This window comes from Schistocerca serialis, chromosome 2, assembly GCF_023864345.2.
Source record: "Schistocerca serialis cubense isolate TAMUIC-IGC-003099 chromosome 2, iqSchSeri2.2, whole genome shotgun sequence".
Classification (NCBI taxonomy): domain Eukaryota; kingdom Metazoa; phylum Arthropoda; class Insecta; order Orthoptera; family Acrididae; genus Schistocerca; species Schistocerca serialis.
The window spans coordinates 63,806,030-63,829,050 of NC_064639.1; the positions used below are offsets into that span (position 1 = coordinate 63,806,030).

Consider the following 23,021-nt stretch of genomic DNA (forward strand, 5'->3'; position numbering starts at 1 on the left):
CGGCCTTCACTGGATGTAATTATTCCAACAGCCAAGTTCAATAGCAGGTTTCCCCTGGCCATCACATCCAATCCTGGTACTGCTGATGTCTCCACAAAACAACTTCGGAGCACATCACTTGTCACACAGTATTATCCTGGTCTTGAATGTATCAATCAGCTACATCAACAAGGCCACGACTTCCTTAAATCGTGACCTGAAATGAGATTCATTCTGAGATTTTGCCCACCATGCCTAGAATAGCTTTCTGTCATCCTCCCAATCTCCATAATATCCTTGTTAGATTGTATGCTCCTTCTGCAGCCATCTACTCCTACCCCTGTGACCCTACCTGCTCAAGACATTCCCTACGAACCCTCCTACCACCTGCTGTTCCAGCCCTGTAACTGGCAAAACATATACTATCAAATGTGAAATGGCACATGTCATATACCAGCTTTTATGTAAGCACTGTTTGGCCTTTTACATCGGCATGACTATCACTCAGTCATCCGTCAGGATGAATGGGCATAGGCAACACACAATATCCTGTTGCAGAGCATGCTGTACAACATGACAGTCATGACATCAGTGCCTGTTTCACCACATGCGCCATTGGATTCTTCCCCCAGACACCAGTTTCTCAGAGCTTCACAGGTGGGAACTAGCAGTGAAACTTTTTCTTGGTTCTCGATACCTGCCTGGCCTTAATTTACATTAATTCCTTCCATCTCAGCATTTATTCAGAATAACTACTCCTTTCTTCACTCTGTCTTTCATACATCTTTCATTTTCACGCGATGAGAAGGACAGACTGATTGTTGGGGACTGCATCGGGTGAGATTTGAAAATCTGAGCTGAAAAGTGGAGGACATAGTAGTATGCAGATGGAGGTTACTGCTTAAACATCATGTATGAGTTAATAATAGTGAAAAGCTAAGTGCTTTGTACATAACAGAAGTGAGAGAGGACGGTGAAAAATAGATGGGTAAGACATGAAAGATGTAGAAAACTAGAACGGAGTGAAGCAAATAGTAGTTCACTCCATTTAATTTTCTATGTCTTTCATTGCCTTACCTGCCTATTTTTCAGTGCCCCCTCTCACCTCTATTACATACAGTGTACTTAGCTTTTCACTCTTATGAACTCATGCATGACGTTTAAACAGTAATATCTGTCAGCACATTACCCTGTCTTCTACCTTTTCTTTCCTTCTCACCCCATGCGGTATGTCTCCCATGGCCCGCAGTTTTGCGTGACTTCCCAAAATCTACCCCTTTTCCTAGGCCTTTCCAGTCCTTTTCCTTCACCCCCCTCTTCCTTCCTCTTCAACCCTTCTGCCTGAAGGAGGAGCCACTGGCTCCGAAAGCTTGCTAATTACAACTGTCTTTTATGTGTGTTTCATGCTGCCTCAGTGTGAGTAGATTTTTTATCTATCCAGTTAAATTATCAGTAATTGATTATTTTTGCTGTTATCATAAAACTAACTATCCTTTAAGGCATAGCTGCAGATAGTGCAAAAGTATGTTTTGTAGGCAGAGGCAGAGGCTGAATTTGTCCAGTGGTTCCAGGTGGTATGAATTGCAGTGTCATACATTTGCAAGAAGAATAGTTTACTCTAAATGAGTATGGAGTTTATATGTAGACTAGGAATGAACCAAAAAGAAGTTACTTTGACCAGATATTGGCCAGAAGCAATGCTCATACCATAGTTGTAGTTCTCTAATACCTATGTTCCCCCTCTTACTTACTGTGACATAAATATTCCCTGCTGCCCTTGCAAGATCACGCACATGGGAAAGAATCATAGAGGGGAGAGCACCCCCAACTTCTTGCAGCATGGTAAATAGCCTTCCAGTCAATTTGCCATCTAGATTAACAGTCAGCATAACTGTATATGAATGCGTTACGGCATTGTTGTTAGTTGATCATGATACAACTCTCTTGGCACGTCTAATTTCCATTGTTCCTTTCATATGCATTTCCTCATCAAATCCTGATTGGTCAGAGTTGACAACAAATTCCTTACTGAATGGTAGGATTAGTTTGTTTATATCATATACAAATTTTCGGCAAATTCCACAGTTTGCTGTGCATTGTCAAGTTATGCTTTGTTTGAAATTTCGGTACCATATGTCTTCCAATTCTGTTTCACTGATTAAAGCTATGTAACCATCTTCTGCTTCTCTTGAAATCACTGTAATCTACATCAAATGCAATTTGATGTGCGTAACGTAGTAGTTTACTATCATGCACATTCTGTAAATTGTATCGAGCATTCTTGAAATGTACAAATGCCAGTTTTTGTGACAAGTGTGCCTAGTCCTCCATTGAATATCCATAGGTTTTTTTATGCATTACATGGTCATATTGCAGTGGACCTATCCGAAATCTGTTCATAATTTTGTTTTATTTTTTATTTTTTTAAATTTTTTTTGCTATGCTGCGGATGATCTTCCATGTACATAATTATGCTTAGTACCCGTTCCTTGGACAATGATTGTCCTTTACTACATGACGCTGGAGACATGATTTTAGTTCTCTGTCCAACATACAAATTGAACTACTTGGCTATACACATGTTACAATATCACTTTCACTTGTTAAGCATCTATTATCACCATTGTACTCCTCACGTACATTGTCTGAACAGTTGAGCGTATACAAAAGCACACATTCCACTTACTCATCTTGCAGAAATGCTGATATTCCATCTGCCACGGGAGCGGAAAGACTTACCTTACCGGGATTGGAATGACTCCTTACCCTCTCCCTTAAAACCCACTTCCTTTCGTCTTTCCCTCTCCTTCCCTCTTTCCTGATGAGGCAACAGTTTGTTGCGAAAGCTTGAATTTTGTGTGTATGTATGTGTCTGTTTGTGTTTCTATCGACCTGCTAGCGCTTTTGTATGGTAAGTCACATCATCTTTGTTTTTAAATACATGATTATTTTCTTTATAATAGAGGGAAACATTCCACGTGGGAAAAATTATATATAAAAACAAAGATGAGGTGACTTACCGAACAAAAGCGCTGGCAGGTCGATAGGTCTATCGACCTGCCAGTGCTTTCGTTCGGTAAGTCACCTCATCTTTGTTTTTATATATGATTATTTTCTTTGATATATTAGGTTCTAATTATGTACTGATTGTAGCAGATAGTCGCGTTTCTTCTTTTAATTTGTTTTCCTTTATTACCAGTGATCCAAGCAACATATGCTCTTGTTATCAGCGTTTAGAACAAGAGAACTTTTTTCTCACTGCTGATTGCAATTACTGTGATATTAATGATATTTTGTTACCGGAATCTAAAGGAATATCAACTATTGCCCAAAAAATATCACCAACTACATTAGGTTTTACCCATTCCTGCTCCAGTTTGCTCTTGCTCTTTCTCTAGTAACCTCTGATAAGTATATATTGGCCATGTGACTGCTACTGAATTTTCTGTGTGAAGGTCTGCTTCCATTGTTATGTCTAGAGCCTGGCCCCTGCTCCAGAATATGTTTTACTTCCTGATGACTGATGCAGAAAAGGCCTGTATGTCAGTCGATTTGGAGGTATGTTGCTGATATTGTTTGAATTCAATGTCTGATTCCTGCTACGACCTTTATTATTCACTCTGTTTTTTTAAACTTTATTGTATCTTGTTTCGTTTTTCTGTTTAAATCATGGTGGATTCCAATTTGCATTATTATTATTATTATTATTATTATTATTTCGTGACGAGTTTTCCTCTTTCTAGTTTGGCACTCCATGGACGTTGAATGCCTGCTGTAGGAAATGGACCGTTAGAGGGCACGGTATCGTTGCAGTGCTGCACTCGCATACCAAGTGCACCAGCTGTCTCACCATGTGGACATGCCAGTAATAGCGTTTCCCACATACAGCATGAATATGGCCACCCAAAGGTTCTGTACTCACGTCACATATTGTTGGTCACTGTTATTGCTGTGCTACGGACTTGTTTCTTCTATGTAGTCATATTTCGGATTGTCTCTCTCTCTTTGTTAGTGGCTTGGTTGACACTGTTGTAGTGAGACTTGTCACTTCGTACCTTGTTGTTGCTTAGGTTGCTTTGGGCTTCTCCTAGTTTATGTCACGTCCACTGTCAGTCAGCCACGTTTAGCTCAACTACCATCTGGTATCACGTTCTCTTCCGCAGACAGCCCGGTGCCCTTGTGGTATTGCCCTTTCCCTCGGGGGTTCTGACATGTGTGCCAGTATCCAGCTTCTTACGCACATTTTGAGGGCTCCTTGTATGTTAGACACCCAATATCTCTTTTTAAATTTTTTTACAATTTGTTCCAGGAAGTGAAATCCTGAGACTGCGTGTTCCACACTCAGCAGAATCCCGTTCTAGGTAACTGAGGATACACTTTATCTTTTTCATGTCATTCCAACACTTTAGTACTGACTTAGAAAAATTCTCTTAAGAAATATACAGGTGTAAATCCCCATCTGGTTTAAATTTTGAAATCATTTTATTGAACTTTGGTCCATTTTCCAAATGATTTTTCTAGTAATTCTATTGGAAACCAACAATTCTCATTACATTTCATTTACTTAACCGCATCCTTAGTTTTTGATAACTATTTCCAGAATTTTTGAAATTCTGCCTCTATTTTCTCCATATTAGCAGATGAATTTTTCTTGAATCTTTTGTTCAGTTAAATCATTAACATGCTCCTCCAATGTTGTAAAGGTGGAACCTGAGATTTCAGTGTCACCTGCATCTTTACTTTGCTGTAAAGCATTAAGTTTACTGTAGTGTCTGAAATTTTGTTATGGGCCTCTACAAAGTCTTGTTCATTAAATTCCTTAAGCTGTTTTGTATCTGTATTTACTTCTTTGTTTGTATCTGTATTTACTTCTTTGATTACTAATGACTAATGTGGTTCTCATCCTAGTTATAGATTGCCTGTGTAATAGCTTCCATTTGCAACAAAAATTTGATTTTCAATATTTCATATAATTATTAATGGAATTTAAAGTGCTGTCATAATTTGTTCATTAAAAGGCATAATCTTATTTTAAAGGATTAACACAATAAGACAAGTATTATAGTTAGGAACTGTTTTATGTCCTGAGGCAACATAGCTCACTACACACAAATTACCCCAACAACACTCATCTGATATTTGAGAATGAGGGCACTTAGTCACCTTTAAACACAATTTCTAATGTTCGTGTAACATTTTCTCAGAAAATGAAGAAGTTAATTCTGTACTACATTTTCGCTGTTCTTGGAGCAAAACCTCAGCATTGTGCATGACACTTTAATTTATTACCCCTTTACCACTAAGCTCTATTCACAACACATTTTGCAGATGGTAGCCACAATACCACTGAATGTACCAGCAAAATTATCTCATTCTAAAACATACAGTTCAGGAGATATGACAGCGTAAGCAGTGAGATGCATAGAAAATAACTGTTGCTTAAAATGGAGTGCAGATTACCCAGAGTGACTTAAAGATAATGTCAAACTTTTTGTCATTTGCATACTTAACATAAAATGTTTAACATATTAACATTATAAAGCAATCAGGCATTGAAGCTGTTTTATACATAGGAGTTTTGATTCGTTAAAGAACAGATGTTTGCTGTAGATCTTCGTATTTTCGTGAGGCAAAGACTGTTCCATAAAATTTCGGGTGTGCAGCCGCATTAATTCAACTTCTTCTTCTAATATTTTGGCCGAATACCATCTGGCTGTCTTCAGAGTGAGCTGAGGTGACTGACACTCTGGCAGTTGCTCCGTCATTTTAAACCTGGACTGGGTCCAGAGAGATAAGAAACAGACACGTGTCAGTAGAAACAGTGCAATAAGAAGCGACGGTAAGATACGCGGTGCATCGGGAATGGAGTAAAGTGTGATGCAATATATGAGGAAGGAAAGAGCGAAAATTAAGGTATAAGGAAGAAAGGAAGATCTAGAGTTTGAAGTTCCATCAAGACAGAGTACAAGTCGAGTTTAGAAGAGGGACTCGATTGTGCCCTTTATAAGGAACCGTCCTGGAATTTGCCTCGAGTTACTTAGGGATGTCACAGGAAACCTAAATGTGGATGGCTGGAGTGGGATTGAGTTTCTGGCCTCCCAAATACAAGTCCTGTTTCTTTCTACACTGCTAGCCCACTCAGTACTGTGGAATGAAGACAGAAACGTTATAATGTGTTATAACTTCTGACTACTGGAGATCAGCTGCCCTGGTATGAGACAATAACCAAATAATTAATTAAATAAATTCTTTTGTCACTTTATGTCACTTTCCACAGGTTGTTTAGCAATTGTAAACAGTATTGACTGTTTTTAACCCTCATAATTAGCTAGAGCTTTATGATGTTCCTGCCATATATAATGTGCGCTAGAATGTTTGCTGGCAAACTGAAAAAAATTCTTTGATACTTTTACAAGTGTCAAACATGTTAATTCCGTGCATGGTGTCAATTGAGGCTGAAACAGATGAAATTGAGTGACTAGAAAATTTTACAGTGACATTTTTCTTTATTTACTGATCTTAAACAAAATGGAGGGCTTGGGGGAGAAAGTAAGAACCTGAGCCAAGTGAGAACAAATTACAGACAGTTATTTACATTTACATCTAGTTGTTAAAAATGATTACATGATTACTACCGTGTCTGTTTGCTGCTTATATTTTGTGAGTAATGATCTATCCCTACATGCTTTATTACATATCATCCATGGATTTGCCAGAAGTTTCAAAACATAATATAGTGAGTTCAATATTTTAAACATAGCTGCACAACAGCAATGGTTCCACATAATAAAATTATAAACAGCCGACCAGTTGCAATGGATAAAGAATTCTTTACCTAGGTTTCGATGAATATAAATTTGTCTTCTTCAGAAGGTGGCCTAAGGACAATGAACATCATAGCTTACATTAGAAAAGTGTGAAATTTAAGCCAAGAATAAATTTTAACACAAATTAGAGAGCCCTTGCATTACAGAAATATGATAACAACTGGTACTTACAATTTTACATTAGTAATGATTAATGTACCATCGCTGTTTTTACAAATGTCAGCATAGATCCATTTGTCAAAAATGAAATATAGCCCTAGAATTAGGGTTTGTCACGTAAATATAAAATAGTACATGGATCTTGCAGAGCTCACAACCAACTGAGTGTAATCGGCGAGCGTAGTTACTCTGAAACCAGGGCAGGTGGCACTCCTGGCGAGAAACATGTGCCAATTGGCTTACAAAGGCAACGTGTAAATTATCATTATTAATAACGTCCTTAGATAAAGTAACAATAAAAAAGGAAGGCAATTAACACTCCCGTTATAACAGTATGGGAGCATTGGTACAAATAATGTAGTTATACATCAAAAAAGCAGGTGGCACTTACGCCGAGAAAATTACGCCCAGTGGCATATACAGCCAAAATATAAAAATTACATAACTATATTAGTGAAGACCACAAACGGTATATATGTCAGAACTTTAAAATTGACAATAATGGCTCTTGTCAAGAAAGAATTACGAACACTGGTACACAATACTGTTAATACACATTCGCAGGGAAACCAAAATTTTAGAGCTAGACAAAATCACATTAGGGCCGATGTAGTAGCAAACATACATCGTGAGAAAACCACCATTACATAAGGGGTAGTGAGCTTAAAGCATTGAAGGTGCATCATAGCTTCCTGAGGAAATAAACCACTAAGGTTACCAGCATTAATGTTATACCGTAAACAGTACAGGTTTAAAGCCTTCAAAAAATTGTCTACAAGCAAGGTTAAACTGGTCATTCGTATATTAATGTCCTTGAGCTCAAGATGTTTGAAAATTTGTAACTCTTCCCACAGATCTAATCTACACCCTTTGACTTCTCTGTGTAGGATAACAGTGTCTTCTAAAGGTTTAGGCGTATGACTGGCTATCAGGAGGTGTTCAGCAAAAGTAGAGCTGTGTATATTCGCTCCTTTTTTACCTAATAGGTGTTCTTTATATCTTGTTTTCACAGCTCTGCCTGTTTGACCAATATAATATGAAGGACAGTTATTACAGGTTAGTTTGTAAACCCTTGAATTGGAAAACCAATCGCCGGCAATCTCTACCGAATGTACAAGATTTCTCTTTAAACTGTTATCTGTAGAGAAGGAGACGTTACAGTTATATTTTTTCATTAGAAGACGTTTTATCCTATATGGTATATTACCCAAGAAAGGAATAGAAATAAATTTTTTAGCTTCTTTGCTATCAGTGGGGAGGTTGTTGCTCGAAGTCGAACAGTTTTGGGAAGTTTTCTTACAGAACAAGTAATCAATCATATTCTGATTGTACCCATTAATAACAGCAATCGCTTTGATGACATTCAATTCTTTTTGTTGATCGGCAGGTGATAAAGGAGTAGTTACCATACGGTGAACGGCAGAATGAAAAAATGCCAGTTTATGAGCTTTTGGATGAGTTGAGTGAGCAGGGATGACATTATCTGAATACATTTCCTTACGGAAGATGTTGAACTTGAAGGAACTATTCTGTATAGAAATTGTTAAATCAAGAAAGTTAAATTCACCTTTTTCATTCTGAAGTTCGTTTGTGAAGGAAATCTTTTCATGTAGACCATTGAAAGTATTGGAGAGAAGCTCTAACTCATGATCAGTACCGTCAAAAGCAATGATAATGTCGTCAACATAACGTGCATAATAATGGATTTTGTGGCGTAATTCTGAACTTGAATTGAAGAACGTTATTTCCAGAGCGTTGATGAAAACATCTGCCAAAATACCAGCGAGGGGACTACCCATTGCTAAACCATCTGGTTGCACATACATTTTCCCATTGAACGTGAAATAATTGTATTTCAAAACAACTTTAAGCAAACTAATCAGTTCCGCAATCTGAATTTCACTTAGTTTTTTATGTTTTAGTAGATTCTTTTTTACAAGGGCTATGGTTACATCGACAGGGACATTTGTATAAAGACTGACAATGTCGAAGGAAACCAGTCTAGTGTCAGGTGTACATCTTACAGTTTGAATATTTTTGATCAATTCCGTGCTGTTTTTAACTGAAAAATTATTTTCAAATATGAAAGCATCTTTAATTTTAAAATGGAGGCGCCTAGCAAGTGTGTGATGTGGACTACCTATTCCATTCACTACAGAGCGAATCGGGTGATTTTGTCTGTGCAGTTTAAACTGACTTCTGAGCACAGGTGGTTTCGGGTTCATATCCCTTTCTTTTGGAAATTATTGAACAAGCTGACAGAACTAGCTAAAGTACGCTGGATTTCTTTTTGCAATTCCGCAGTTTGATCTACGGTAACCTCAGTGATGTCATTTTCCTCAAAAAACTTTACAGTCTTTTAAATATATTCGTTTTTATGAGCCACGACAGCAGTGTTCCCTTTGTCACTCTTAGTGACTAAGGCATCGTGTTCTCTCAGTTTACGATTAATGCTTTTTACTATACTATATTCACCCGACTGATCATTAGGAAGTAGTTTAATTTCTTTTTCTATTGTGTTATTACATTCGTAGGCACATTTGACTTGCTCTGTTTTCTCTAATTTCAGGGATTCCAAACCAATTTTAAGATCTATAATAAGATTACAGATAACTGGATTTTTATCGAGTTGAGCAGGCAAATTATATTTAAGGCCTTTACATAACAAGTCATTTTCAGCCTGTGTAAAAGTAATATTGGTTTTATTCAGTATTCTTTCGCAAAACTGATGTTTGACACTATTGTCTGCTATACTAACATTTTTACTTTTGCCCCTATTACTAAACTTCAACAACTTTCTTTCGTGTCTGGCCGTAATTTCTTCTTTACGATTAAAGAGCCATTCATTAATACTATTCCACAGGTGGTCAATTTGGAAATTAAAAAGATCTTTAAAGGCTTTTGTTAAAAATAGGTGTATACAGTAAGCTTCACTATTAAGATCATATTATTTCTTGTACAAATTTACTGTGGTATCAGAAATGACTAAACATACCAATTTCTTTTTAACAGAAGGCACTTTGTTACACTGTTTCAAGTTTAAGTACGCCTTCACATAATCAGGGGTAATGTCTTTATCTAGGCACTGTTGATTAAAGTCAATAGCCATACCTGCTTTCACAATTTTTAATTTGATGTCCATGTACCTGGTTGCAGCTTTTGATACCTCGGCAGGCAGGAACTTCAATATTTTAAACATAGCTGCACAACAGCAACAGTTCCACGTAATAAAACAACAAGAAAACAATATATAAAGAACACCTCTTAGGTGTAGACAATTTTTCGAAGGCTTTAAACCTGTACTGTTTATGGTATAACATTAATGCTGGTAACCTTAGTGGTTTATTTCCTCAGGAAGCTATGATGCAACTTCAATGCTTTAAGCTCACTACCCCTTATGTAATGGTGGTTTCCTCACGATGTATGTTTGCTACTACATCGGCCCTAATGTGATTTTGTCTAGCTCTAAAATTTTGGTTTCCCTGCGAATGTGTATTAACAGTATTGTGTACCAGTGTTCGTAATTCTTTCTTGACAAGAGCCATTATTGTCAATTTTAAAGTTCTGACATATATACCATTTGTGGTCTTCACTAATATAGTTATGTAATTTTTATATTTTGGCTGTATATGCCACTGGGCGTAATTTTCTTGGCGTAAGCGCCACCTGCTTTTTTGTTGTATAACTACATTATTTGTACCAATGCTCCCATACTGTTATAACGGGAGTGTTAATTGCCTTCCTTTTTTATTGTTACTTTATCTAAGGACGTTATTAATAATGATAATTTACACGTTGCCTTTGTAAGCCAATTGGCACATGTTTCTCGCCAGGAGTGCCACCTGCCCTGGTTTCAGAGTAACTACGCTCGCCGATTACACTCAGTTGGTTGTGAGCTCTGCAAGATCCATGAACTATTTTACATTTACGTGACAAACCCTAACTCTAGGGCTATATTTCATTTTTGACAAATGGATCTATGCTGACATTTGTAAAAACGGCGATGATACATTAATCCTTACTAATGTAAAATTGTAAGTACCAGTCGTCATTATCATATTTCTGTAATGCAAGAGCTCTCTAATTTGTGTTAAAATTTATTCTCGGCTTAAGTTTCACACTTTTCTAATGTAAGCTATGATGTTCATTGTCCTTAGGCCACCTTCTGAAGAAGACAAATTTATATACGTCGAAACCTAGGTAAATAATTCTTTATCCATTGCAACTGGTTGGCTGTTTATAATTTAATTAATATAGGGAGTGTTTATTCACTAGGAAGATCTGAAATTCATAATACCAAACACAGGCTGCATTTTCACAGCAGCTTAAGTGAAATTATACAAGAAAGGCATCTCACTGGCTTCTGGTGATGGGAGCATCAAATCCTTCAGGTGAACTTGATAGTGTACAGTCCACACAATTTCATTCTTGCAAAATGAAAGGAGATCCCATTGATGATGAAGTGAGAACACAAGTTTGGGCTGGACTAACACGGAAGGAAGGCATTCCCCTCACATCCACCATAATCAATTATAATCACCACAGCAAACCTAAATCTGGATGACCAGAAGGGAATTGGAACCTAACTCAAACTGAATATAAATTGAAACTTTCTGGCAGCTCAAAACTGTGTGCTGGACCGAGACTCGATCTCAGGACCTCTGCCTTTCACGGGAAAGTGCTCTACCAACTTTATAAATTCACTGCTATAACCAGTACACCACCTTCCTTGCTCTCACTCTTCCAACGCACAAACACATTATATAAGCACTATCCTTGTTACTTAACCTTTCTTGTAGTCTTCCTCTCCTAAATTTTGGGACTACTATGACTAAACATAGCATAGTTTGAAACTTAGCATTTCTGAATCCATTTGTTGAAAACATTTACGAACCTCTATAGCAGAAGAACCAAACCATTTCAGCTATTTTGTATGTATGCCAGCCATACATATGCAATAAGCATAGGGATGCATATATTAATATTGACCTCCCTGTCAGAATGCAGAAGTGCAATTTCAGTTAGATACAGGTATCTGACCATCTCTTATCAATGAGGATACTTGCATTCTAATGGATCTACTGAGAAAATGTCTATAGTGGGCAACCCAGTCCTCTCCTGTAGGCTAGTCGGACGATGTATGGTAACAACTATTCGTAAAATAGTTAGCCAGGGTTAATGCTGTGGTGTTACATACCACTCCAGGCAAGTGACATGTATCCATATATATTCTTACTGATGAATGATACCTACAAAAGAAAACAACAAAACAAGCTATCATAGAGGAGAGTGTGGTTTGATATTACATTTGCATACGGATAATACATGTCTTCAAGATAGGACAGCAGCTCAGTAACTTAGCGAAAGGAAGTACGAAATAGGGAAGCCCCGAGCATTGCCAGCCTACTCTAGAAAAGTGGGAAGTCATCAGAGAATATATAACTCTGACAACAGTTATGATGTTTACTTAAACAAATTAAATTTCATTCCGATTCGTTCATTCTTCAGATAGACTTCTATGTGGATATTTTGTATCAAACGTTACAATTTGACAGAGGATCAGTATTTTACATTGTCCTGAATTACTTTTACCTACAGTTAAACAAATTCCTTTCTCGGAAACCTGAATGTACATAACTACTTTCATTTATTGTTTCCATCATTGTATGACCATTTAACTGCAATTCTCCTATAATATAAATTTTAAGAATAATTTGAAATTATTTCAGTTAAATATGTGTATGTTTCATTTAATACTGAAGTAAAGATCTTGTTGATGTTTTAGGCAAATGAAATAAAAAAAGTTAGATCACTAGCTTCAGAGATAACTGCTAAAGGAGCGGCTCTTTATGACTTACTGGGAAAAGAAGTTGAGATGAGAGTAAGTAAGCATCTGATTTCTTTGTTAAGATACCACTCACATATTTAAAGTTTCTTTGTTACAAAACCAATTATTTCACTATAAAATTCCAGCCTGTGGAAACTAACCATTTTCCATATCCAGAAATAAATAATTTATTTAATTTTTTTATTTAGCTGCTGTTGCACATTTGTAATTTTATTATCTGTGGTGCTCATTTTATCTATAGACCACTAAAATTATTGTGTGGTGGTCATCTATGTATATCTTCCAAACTAAGCTATAACTTTCTGGATAAATCATTTGATAAGTAATTTCTCTCTCTCTGGATAGTATTTTATGTGTTCTTCACAGGAAGCGCGCAATAGTTGCATAGCAAAGCAGATGGAAATTGGGGAACTTGAAGAGGCTATGAAGAAAGCTGTTGAAATGTTAAAATCAGACATAAACAATATAAAACAGCTCATAGAAAACGTTTCAACAGGTGAGGCAAGTCTTGACTCCAAAATTGAAAAGAAACGGATTGAACTGGACAGAAACAGTAAACGATTGCAAACTCTGAGGAAAGTGAGGTGAGAGTGATACTATATAAATGTCTCTCAGATAGTTTTTTTCCATGCTAGGGGAAATGGGAAATTTGTATGAGAAGCACAAATGTATCGACAGATTCATTAATTTATTAATTTCTTGATTTGTTCCTCTGTGGTACAACGTACTATTTATGAATGTTGTCAGTGATTGACAAAATGACTTCTGAAGTAATCTGCACACACTTGAAAGCTGTGCACATTAGCAGTGTGTTGTCATCCATGACAGTGCACTGCGGAAGAGCAATACTGTGAACTTCTGACAGAGGCTGCCATGGGCGAGTGCCTATTTAAATCCTCGCGTGCTACGATCACACTCAGTTATTATGTTAATATTACTTGCATACATTTGCGTTGTCTTATTGTGTTCATTGTATGTTATGGTAATTGCCATATATGCCACAGTCTAATAAAGTTTATTAACATTCCTGGTTTTGTTATGTGTCCAACTTACAACACAAGTGACAACGAGTGTTAGATTGTTCTCCGCACAGTTTTTAGTCTTTGGTTGGGTATCCATTGCATCTACGATGTCTGATGATGCTACTGATGAGTTTGTACACTGGTAGGTTGATCAGTTGGGGGTTCTTACTATGGCGTTACAGCATCTCAGTCACCAGTGCAACACACTGTAACCCAGGAATTGCAAACACTTGCCTCTTTTCTGACTAGTCCAGTTCTGCTTCAATCTATGCTGCCTGCCGTATTTCTGGCTTGTGATGAGAGTCGAAGAATGGGAAGTCTACAAAAACTGTTGCGGTAGCATTTTCACGCATTTTTATTGACTGATGTTACCTTATGCCATGCTTTGTTTTTGTCTCAGTTATCGCTCTGCGTGTATCAACTCCTTTGCCAACTAGCCCCCACACAATAAGATGGGTCACATAGCTCCTGTTTGTAATGCAAAATTCCAACAGATGCTGATTCGGATGTTAATTATGTATCGGCAATTTCCGTTACAACCAATAAGATTTTTATTGATGTCCTGATTTATCAGAAGGTTTTGCACATGCAAGTTGACATGGATACAGCTGTGTCATTGTCAGCTTGCAAATGTACATAGACCTGCGTTTTCCCCCCTTTAGCACCAGTGTCACATACATTAGTCACTTGGAATAAGCGAAGCATTCTGATATTAGGTGGTTTCTTGGTCCCAGTACATATAAATCTGTGGTTCACCTGCTGACTTTCGTGGTGGTGACCAGTTCATGTACCAAAAATCTGTTTCATTTTGACGCCTTTAACCTTTTTGGATTTGCTATTTCTGATGACGTTTATCTCGTCTCTGATCAGTTGCCTTATACACAACTTCACTCTTTATGCACTGAATTTTCCACTCTATTTTCTGCAGGCTTGGGTTGTGCCAATAATTTCAAAGCCAACATTGCCATGAAACCTACGGCCAGGTCCCTTTTCTTTTGGGCTCACCCAGTGCCGACGGCACTTGTTGACCGAGTCAGGGCAGAGCTCGACCGCCTCACGGCCTCTGGTGTCATCCAACCGATTGCATCCAGCAAATGGGCTACACCTTTGTCATTGTCAAGAAGCCATCGGAACGGTTATGGCTTTGTGATGATATCAGTGTTTCTGTCAATGCTCAGTGTATCACTGACACATATCCCTTGCCATGCCCAGACAAACTTTTTGCTAAGCTCACTAGTGGTCAGTATTTTTTCGAGATTGTATTCTCTGATGCATATTTGCAGCTTCCAGTTGATTCTGGCTCTCAATGGCTCTCGGTCATTAACATGCCTTTTGGCTTGTATCAATACTTGCGGTTACCATTTCACACGGCCAGTGCTCCAGCGATTTTTCAATTGTTTCTCGAGCAACTCACAACGTATATGCCTGGCTGTCTTTTCAGGTAGGATTGCTTCTTATCATCAGTTTCTGCTGGAAGCTTTATCGGTTGCACAACAATTACGCGCCTTGCTGCATAAGGGGACGTCTTCTCACTGGTCACAGGCATGTGAAATGGTATTTAGCAAAGTGAAGTCCACGTTACAATCTGCACCTTTGCTTGTAACCTACCAGCTGGGTCAACATTTAGTTTTAGCAACAGATGCATCCCAGCATGCGCAGGGGGCAGTGTTAGCTCATAAATATTCTGATGGCTTCGAGGAGCCTATTGCGTGTGCATTGAAGATGCTTAATTCACCTCAGACTAAATATTCATAAATAGAAAAAGAAGCCCTTGCCATTGTTTATACCTTAAAGAAGTTGCACGATTTCCTGTATAATGTAAAATTCAATCTCATCACGGGTCACAAGCCATTAGTTTCACCGTTTAACCCCTCAGCGTCATTGCTAGACAGAGCAGCGCATCACCTTCAGTGTCGGACACTGTTCCTCTTTCAGTGCAGCTATGAGGTTCACTTCTGCTCCATATCTAAACATGCAAATGCTGAAGTGCTCTCCTGTCTTCCGGCCAGTCCTGACCCAGTTTTTGATCAGGAGGAGTGATTGTGTTTCCACGTGGATGAATGCCCTCTACAAACTGTCAATGGTTTTCAAATCTCCATCACTGGGGTCGCACTGGGTAGTGCTACTGGTCCAATGTTATGGAAAGTGGCACATTGCATACAACACGGCTGGCCTGAGGCGCCTCCATCACGGGCATACAATGCCCTCCTTAAATATCACGTGTTTTGACATAATTTCTCTGTTGTCGACGGTGTTCTACACTTTGATACGGACTATTCAACTGCTCGCTGAACGGTTCTCTCAGCTCTCTAATTGGAGATCCTGCAATTTCTGCATGCTGTTGACTGGGGAGGGGGGTAGGGGCATGTCACACACCGAGGTGTTAGCTGGCTGCCACGTTTTTTGGCCTGGTTTGGACAGCAACATCACTCGTTTGGCTACGGCCTGTTCTCAGTGCACATTGCAGCAAGCTGCCTCGCAGGCAACATTGTCTCCGTGGCCACAGCCTTTGCAGGCCCGGGACTGTCTCTACACAGATTTTGCTGACCCTTTCCTTCCTGCATACTGGCTAGTAGTAATTGATGCGTATTCTCGGTTTCAATCTGTTGTTTGTTGCCCATCAATGTCAGCCTCTGCCACCGTGACAGCCCTGACCAAATTTTTTTCCTTCGAAGGACTTTTGGTAACATTAGCCTCTGATATCGGCCCTCAATTTGTGTTCCCGCCACCTGCAACATGTGTGTGATTCGCCACATTTTTGCCCTACCCGTCCACCTGCAGTCCAACAGTGAGGCCAAAAGGTTAGCTAGAACATTCAAAGTGCACGACTCTGTTCCCATACAAAATTGCCTCGAATCAATTTCTGTCTTCCTATCGATTCCTGCTGTTCAGGTAACAACGGCCCTGCCACGCGGCTTCACAGGCATTGACCCTGAAAGCTCCTGCATCTCTGGCGCCCCAGCCAGGGACACCAACTAGTGCCATCATTGTCCCACTTCTGGCCTGGGGTGGCTGTCTGGGCAAGCAGGTTTGATCATCACACAAAATGGGTCCCCACCGTCATCTCCTGATTTCGTGGCTGCCATTCCTACGATGTCCGTACGGAGGAAAGTCTCTGTGCACACCGTTATGACCAGTTGCGCCTGCTCGTGGATAACTGGACGAACCTGGCTGGGACACCGAGCCAGTTGGCGTCGCTCACGGATCACCTGGTAAGGCTGTGTGTCTGCCACGACGTACGAGGGGTCCCCCACCGTCGGTATAAGAACCTGTCACAGCTTCTCCAGTACCGCTACCGGTACCGATGTAGCTGCTGTGCGCACCGGAGCCGTCTCCTCCACCTCCGATTACAGGGGCACCGGCACCACTAGGCCCTGGACCTAATGTGGACGTGGAGCTCGCGCCTGCATCACCCACCCTACTTTACGGGTCGACACGAGAAGGTGGACTGCGATGCTGCCTGCACCCCGAGTACTTCTGACCGTACGCTCCGGGATCGGCACGCTGTCTCGGTCAGAGACTCGCAAAGGGAGACACCGTGGACGTCTCATGAATCCGAGCTGTTCCCCGAGGGAAGAGGAATGAGGTAATGCGCACAAACTCGAAAGCTGCACACGTTAGCAGTGTTTCGTCATCTGCGAGAATGTGCCGCGAAAGAGTAATATTGTGAATCTCTGAAAGAGCCCACCACGTGCGAGTGCCTATTTAAACCGTGCCGCACTACACTCGCACTCGGTTATAATGTTATTATTGCGTGCACACATTTGCATTGTGTTCGGTGTGCACTGTGGTGATTGGCATACGTGCCACAGTCTGATAAAGTTGTACAAACATTCTCGGTTGTGTTGTGTGTCCAAGTTACAGTAAATTCTTAAATTTTTGTAGATCTCATAAATAGTCATATAGCATAACTAGTTCTGTCACATAATATTTTATACTATCGTAGCAAGGAAGTTTTGGCATAAAGTAAATAATTTATAAATAAAGGAAACCAGTCACCAGATAGTAGAAGTACGATATTGTAGTGCCTGTGATATTCCAAATTACGATGTAATGTTCCTTCAGACATTTTACACGAAAGTTGCTGGCCTGGTTTCAGGAGATACGTACGATATTGCAGTGCTTGTGGTATTCCAAATTATGAAGCAATTTTCCGTTGGCCGTGCACGTATTCGTACAGGTTGTAGACAAGTGGTTGAAAACATAATGTAAGTTTGGGTCCGGCCATGAGTCGTGCACAGATAGCCTAACAGTAAGGTGATTGCTCTCGATAAGTGGGAAATCTGGGTTCGAGTCCTAGTACAGCACAAATTTCCATTGTTGTCATTGCAACACACACACATACACACACACACACACACACACACACACACACAAAACTGAGGACCTACAGTGTGTCAGCAGGACACACACTGCTGGTATTGCAGTGTTGCTAATGGATGGGGCTGGATCTGGTGTGGTGGGTGGAGGGACAGTGGGGTAGGAAGCAGAAGGAGGGTTTGTGGACGGGTAGCTAGCACCTCGGAGGGAGGCAGCTGGGAATGTGGCAGGTGCACAGGCTAGGCACGTGATGCCTGGGTACCGGCACTGGTGCTGTGCAGTGCACGATGAATGTGAGGGGAAAGCATAGGCTGGGAGATGGTGATAATAAATGGCTTTTTAGGCTTTTTACTAAAGGTGCTGAGATCATTTACATCTCCAATTTCTTGAGACAGGCTGTTGTCTAGTTTTAGTCCATGATATAACACACTGTTGTGTGTTTTAGACTTTGTTTCCACTGTTTAGATATAAACCAGTCAATCCCTGATGATGCTTTAAAGAATTGAACACCCATGTATAAAACAGCTTCAGACTTCTAATTACTGTACAAATGAGATAATGTGTTAGATATTTGATGATAAGCGTGTTATCAAAATAAACTTTAGAAAAGATTTTAAATTATATTTAAAGTTTGTTGAACACCATTATGCACTCTCATTATGTAACACTTGACGAGTATAATCTGGGGAATTTGGACTCCGTTTTAACCACAAACTAGTTTCAATGCATCGCAGTTTTTATGACGTGAAATCTCCTGGACTATGTGTCATACAAAAATATAACTGTGCTGGTTCATTCAGTGGTATTTGTTGATACTGTTTTCAAAATATGTTACAAATAAAGTTAGTAGAAAAGAAGTAATAAATTAAAATGTCATGAGCTGTTGGTGAAGTTTCACTGCATGAACACTGGAAATGTAATAATCAATAAAACTTTTTTTTCCTTTCATCATTTTGTGAGGTTCTCAGTGAGCAAAAGCTTTGCAACAGTTTAATGTTACGTGTAAAGTATTTTTTGCAAGTCACCTAGTGCTCTCATTCTCACATACTGGACAAATATAGTCCAGGTATTTGTGTGGCGTGAGTTAAACTACCGCGAGACGTATATATAGTTTCTAACAGTAATAATTGTCTTACTGTGTTAAACCTTTAACACTACATTATACCTCCTAATTTAGCATATTATGACAACATTTTAAATTTGGTCAGTAATTATGCGAAATATTGAAAACCAATTTTTGCTGCCCCTGCAACCTGCAGTCTGGCTGGATTACAGTGCCGTGGGCTGGTCACTTAGTGATACAGATGGTGATGCACCCCGGTTCTGTGCTTGGGTACCGATCCGTCCGTGGCCTACATATTGAGCTTCTTCCTCTGATTTGGCGTTACTAGTGTAGGAACGGTGTGTTTTTATTCAGTCAGAAGTTCTTACAGTTTGTCTTCATTACATTTAGTTTTACTCTTTTGTCCAATGACAAGAACTTCATGGTCTAAAACTATGCTTTGAGAGCATCATTGACTTTTTTTGTCAACTATGTGGTAATTTTTTCTGTAAATGAGTACAGTGCTGTCTTTGGCATGCAGTATTTTCTCTCTATTTGTAGCACACTGTGGGAAATCATTAATATAGATTACGAAAAGGATTGAGCCTGATACTTTCCCCTGAGGTACAATTATATTAACCTGTTTTGAGTATTGTACCAGTACATGAAATTACAGTTTATCTTGCAGTACATGAAATTTCAACTCGGTACAATCTCTTTCCCATGTAAGTCTCAAACTGCTTATTTGCCACACCTATAGTTCCTAATATCTCTCATTTATGTAATAATATTCTGTGGTCAACATTATCAAAAGCCTTTTAGATTCAACAGGATACCAGTTACGATGTCACCTTTCACCACAGCTTCGTGAAGCTTTTGTGAACTGTGTTACAGCACAGGATGCTCCACTTTATGACCTGGAAACAAACAGCTTGGTATTATATGGTACATAGTTGTTCTCCATGAGATCAGAAGAAAGCCTGTGTTTGCAGCAAAGAGAAAAAGAAATGGTGTAGTGGTACAGGTAAAACTGGCACATTGGCTAGTTTCCATCAGGTACGAGCATCCCCAGACATTCATCGGCTCAGTGGTAACATGTTTGATGTTTAAAGCATCACTCGACACTGTTGTCAGTAATTTGTGTTGAACTGGTGCTGATCTGTGCCTTACACCTTGATGTGTTACCCCAATGATTATCTGTCGACACTCATGCCTCACCAGTAGTCGACAAGTTGACTAATATGTGACCTGTGGGAGCTCTGCCTGTATACCAGTTACAGTGGTTACTGTGTCCCCTGCATAGATGCCTTCATATGCTAAAATTATTTAGAATTTTTAATTCTATCTGTAAAGATGTGTTTTATAATTTTAGCACCTTATCCACTCAGCACTGTACCAAGCACAGCTTCTTTACCTCCTGTTTCCTTTGACTGTGGTCCACATCATATACATACCTTTCTTTGTAAGCAGATAAGTTAAACTCTTCATTATCTGTCCATTTTAACCATGCAGTCATACCTCCATCTGTACACTCACGGTCATTCTTCCCGTGCACTATTCGTGAATGGAACAGGGTTGGAGGACTCAGTTAGTGGTACAAAAGTACTCTGCCACACACCATTAGGTAGCTCGCAGAGTACAATGTAGATGTAGAAAGACACCATCTGTCGTTACCAGTAATGATACGAGATAAGAATAGTCAGTGTTGTTCACGAGTCAGTTGGTGATGAGCGAGCAGAGATGCACACGTGGCCATCTGCCAGTTTTTGTGAATTTGGCTTAGAGCACGCTGTACCCGTACACCCAATTTTTGAACCTTCGCTGTTGATTGCAAATATTGCACAATTGTGGAATGATCACAGTTCATCACATGTGCTGGGTCTCGGGTACGGCTGATGTGGATCGTTGTGGATTAATGCGTTTAAATGATCTTTATCAATCCTCAAAGGTGTTTCTGAACATGGAGAGTCACTAATGTCAAAACTATCCTCTTTAAATCAGAAAACCATTTTCTTGCTGTATTCTGTCTGATGGCATTACCTTCACATATGACACAAATGTTTCTGGCTGCCCCCACTGCTGTCACTCTGCTGTTGAATACAAACAGAGGAATATGTTGGAAATGTTAAGATTTCTCCACTTGGCTCTCCTATTTAGAGCATCCAGAGCTCCACTCAGTCTCCAAATGACAAAATGACAATATGTAAACACAAGTAGCAACAGTGAACTACAAATAAAAAATGACAGATGGTAAATAAATCCATAGCAACCATAATACCAACATGCAAAATAAAAAAAAATAAAAACACTACAAATGTATGCACCAAACTAGTATATGGAAGTGGTAAAATTGAAGTCCTGTAAGCAATATTGATGCCAAACCAGAAAGATAATTTAAAGAGAAGTCAAAGTATATGGAGAGGTCCAGTACATAGGTGAGAACAGACAAAGGTCCTCCCAGGGCTCATCTGCAAAGAGGGAAGTCCACCCTCATCCAGCCTACTGCTAACCGGATTGAGGATGAGGCCGGTTACAGAGTAGAGCTGGGATATTCATAACAGTAAAATTGAGAAGGCCAAAAACGTAATAGGCCATCCTCCTTATACCAGTCAAACTTCTTATCAAAGGGGAGTCCCCACTAGGTTGTTGTTGTTGTTGTTGTTGTTGTTGTGGTGGTCTTCAGTCCCGAGACTGGTTTGATGCAGCTCTCCATGCTACTCTATCCTGTGCAATCTTCTTCATCTCCCAGTACTTACTGCAGCCTACATCCTTCTGAATCTGCTTAGTGTATTATTAATCTCTTGGTCTCCCTCTACAATTTTTACCCTACACACTGCCCTCCAATACTAAATTGTTGATCCCTTGATGCCTCAGAACATATCCTACCAACCGGTCCCTTCTTCTAGTCAAGTTGTGCCACAAACTTCTCTTCTCCCCAATCCTATTCAATACTTCCTCATTAGTTATGTGATCTACCCATCTAATCTTCAGCATTCTTCTGAAAAAAGTTTTGAATATTCTGGACCATGCTACAATGACAGAAACGTGTGACTCGCATTTTTGTAGCAGAGAATTGGATTGGTTGGTTGCTTAGGGGTATAAGGGGACCAAACTACAGGGTCATCAGTCCCTTTTTCCTGACGAAAAAAAAAAAAACAAAAAAAAAAAAAAAACACCACACCTAAAAAGAAAATGAATGGAATGAACAAAAAACAGGGTAAATATACACCACAAGGAAAAGTAGAAGAAGGTATTAAAACCATAGAGCCTATGGTCTTGGCTGGCTGATAACAATAATAAAAGAGGATGAGCCCGCCACTTTGCAACACATTAAAATGTTCACCCCAAAATGACAAGGTGAGATGAACACATGCAGGGAAAAGACAACCACCAAGATAAACAAATACAAAGAAAGTGCGACAGAATTAAAATGGAGGGAGTGTGGTGACCTCAGAGAGAAGGCGAAATGCTCACCCTTAGATGGTATGATAAAAAAAAACCTCATGAATAAAACATAAAACTAAATCTGCTGTTGAGGCACTGTCACCCAACACTGAAGGTAGGATGCTGGGAAGGTTAAAAGTCTGCCGCAGAGTGGCTAAAAGTGGGCAGTCCAGCAAGATGTGGACGACAGTCATATGTGAGCCAAAGTGACACTGAGATGGGTCCTCGTGCTAGAGGAGGTAGCCATGTGTTAGCTACGTATGGCCAATGCGGAGTGAGCAGAGAACCACAGAGTCCATGTGAGAGGCCTGCATGGATGTCTCCCACACATTCGTAGTCTTCTTAAGGGCACACAGTTTGTTGTGTGTACTGAAATTATG

The 23,021-nt window shown here is 39.5% G+C and overlaps 1 protein-coding gene across 2 annotated transcripts in view; it reads left to right on the forward strand.

The window, feature by feature from the left end:
- LOC126455444 (clusterin-associated protein 1) overlaps window positions 1-23,021 on the forward strand; it is a 148,484-nt gene that overhangs the window by 53,136 nt on the left and 72,327 nt on the right. For both annotated transcript variants that reach the window (XM_050091194.1, XM_050091195.1), the window contains exons 4-5: window positions 12,751-12,846; window positions 13,180-13,397. In XM_050091194.1, the coding sequence (XP_049947151.1) occupies window positions 12,751-12,846; window positions 13,180-13,397 (314 nt within the window). The remainder of the gene's footprint in view (window positions 1-12,750; window positions 12,847-13,179; window positions 13,398-23,021) is intronic.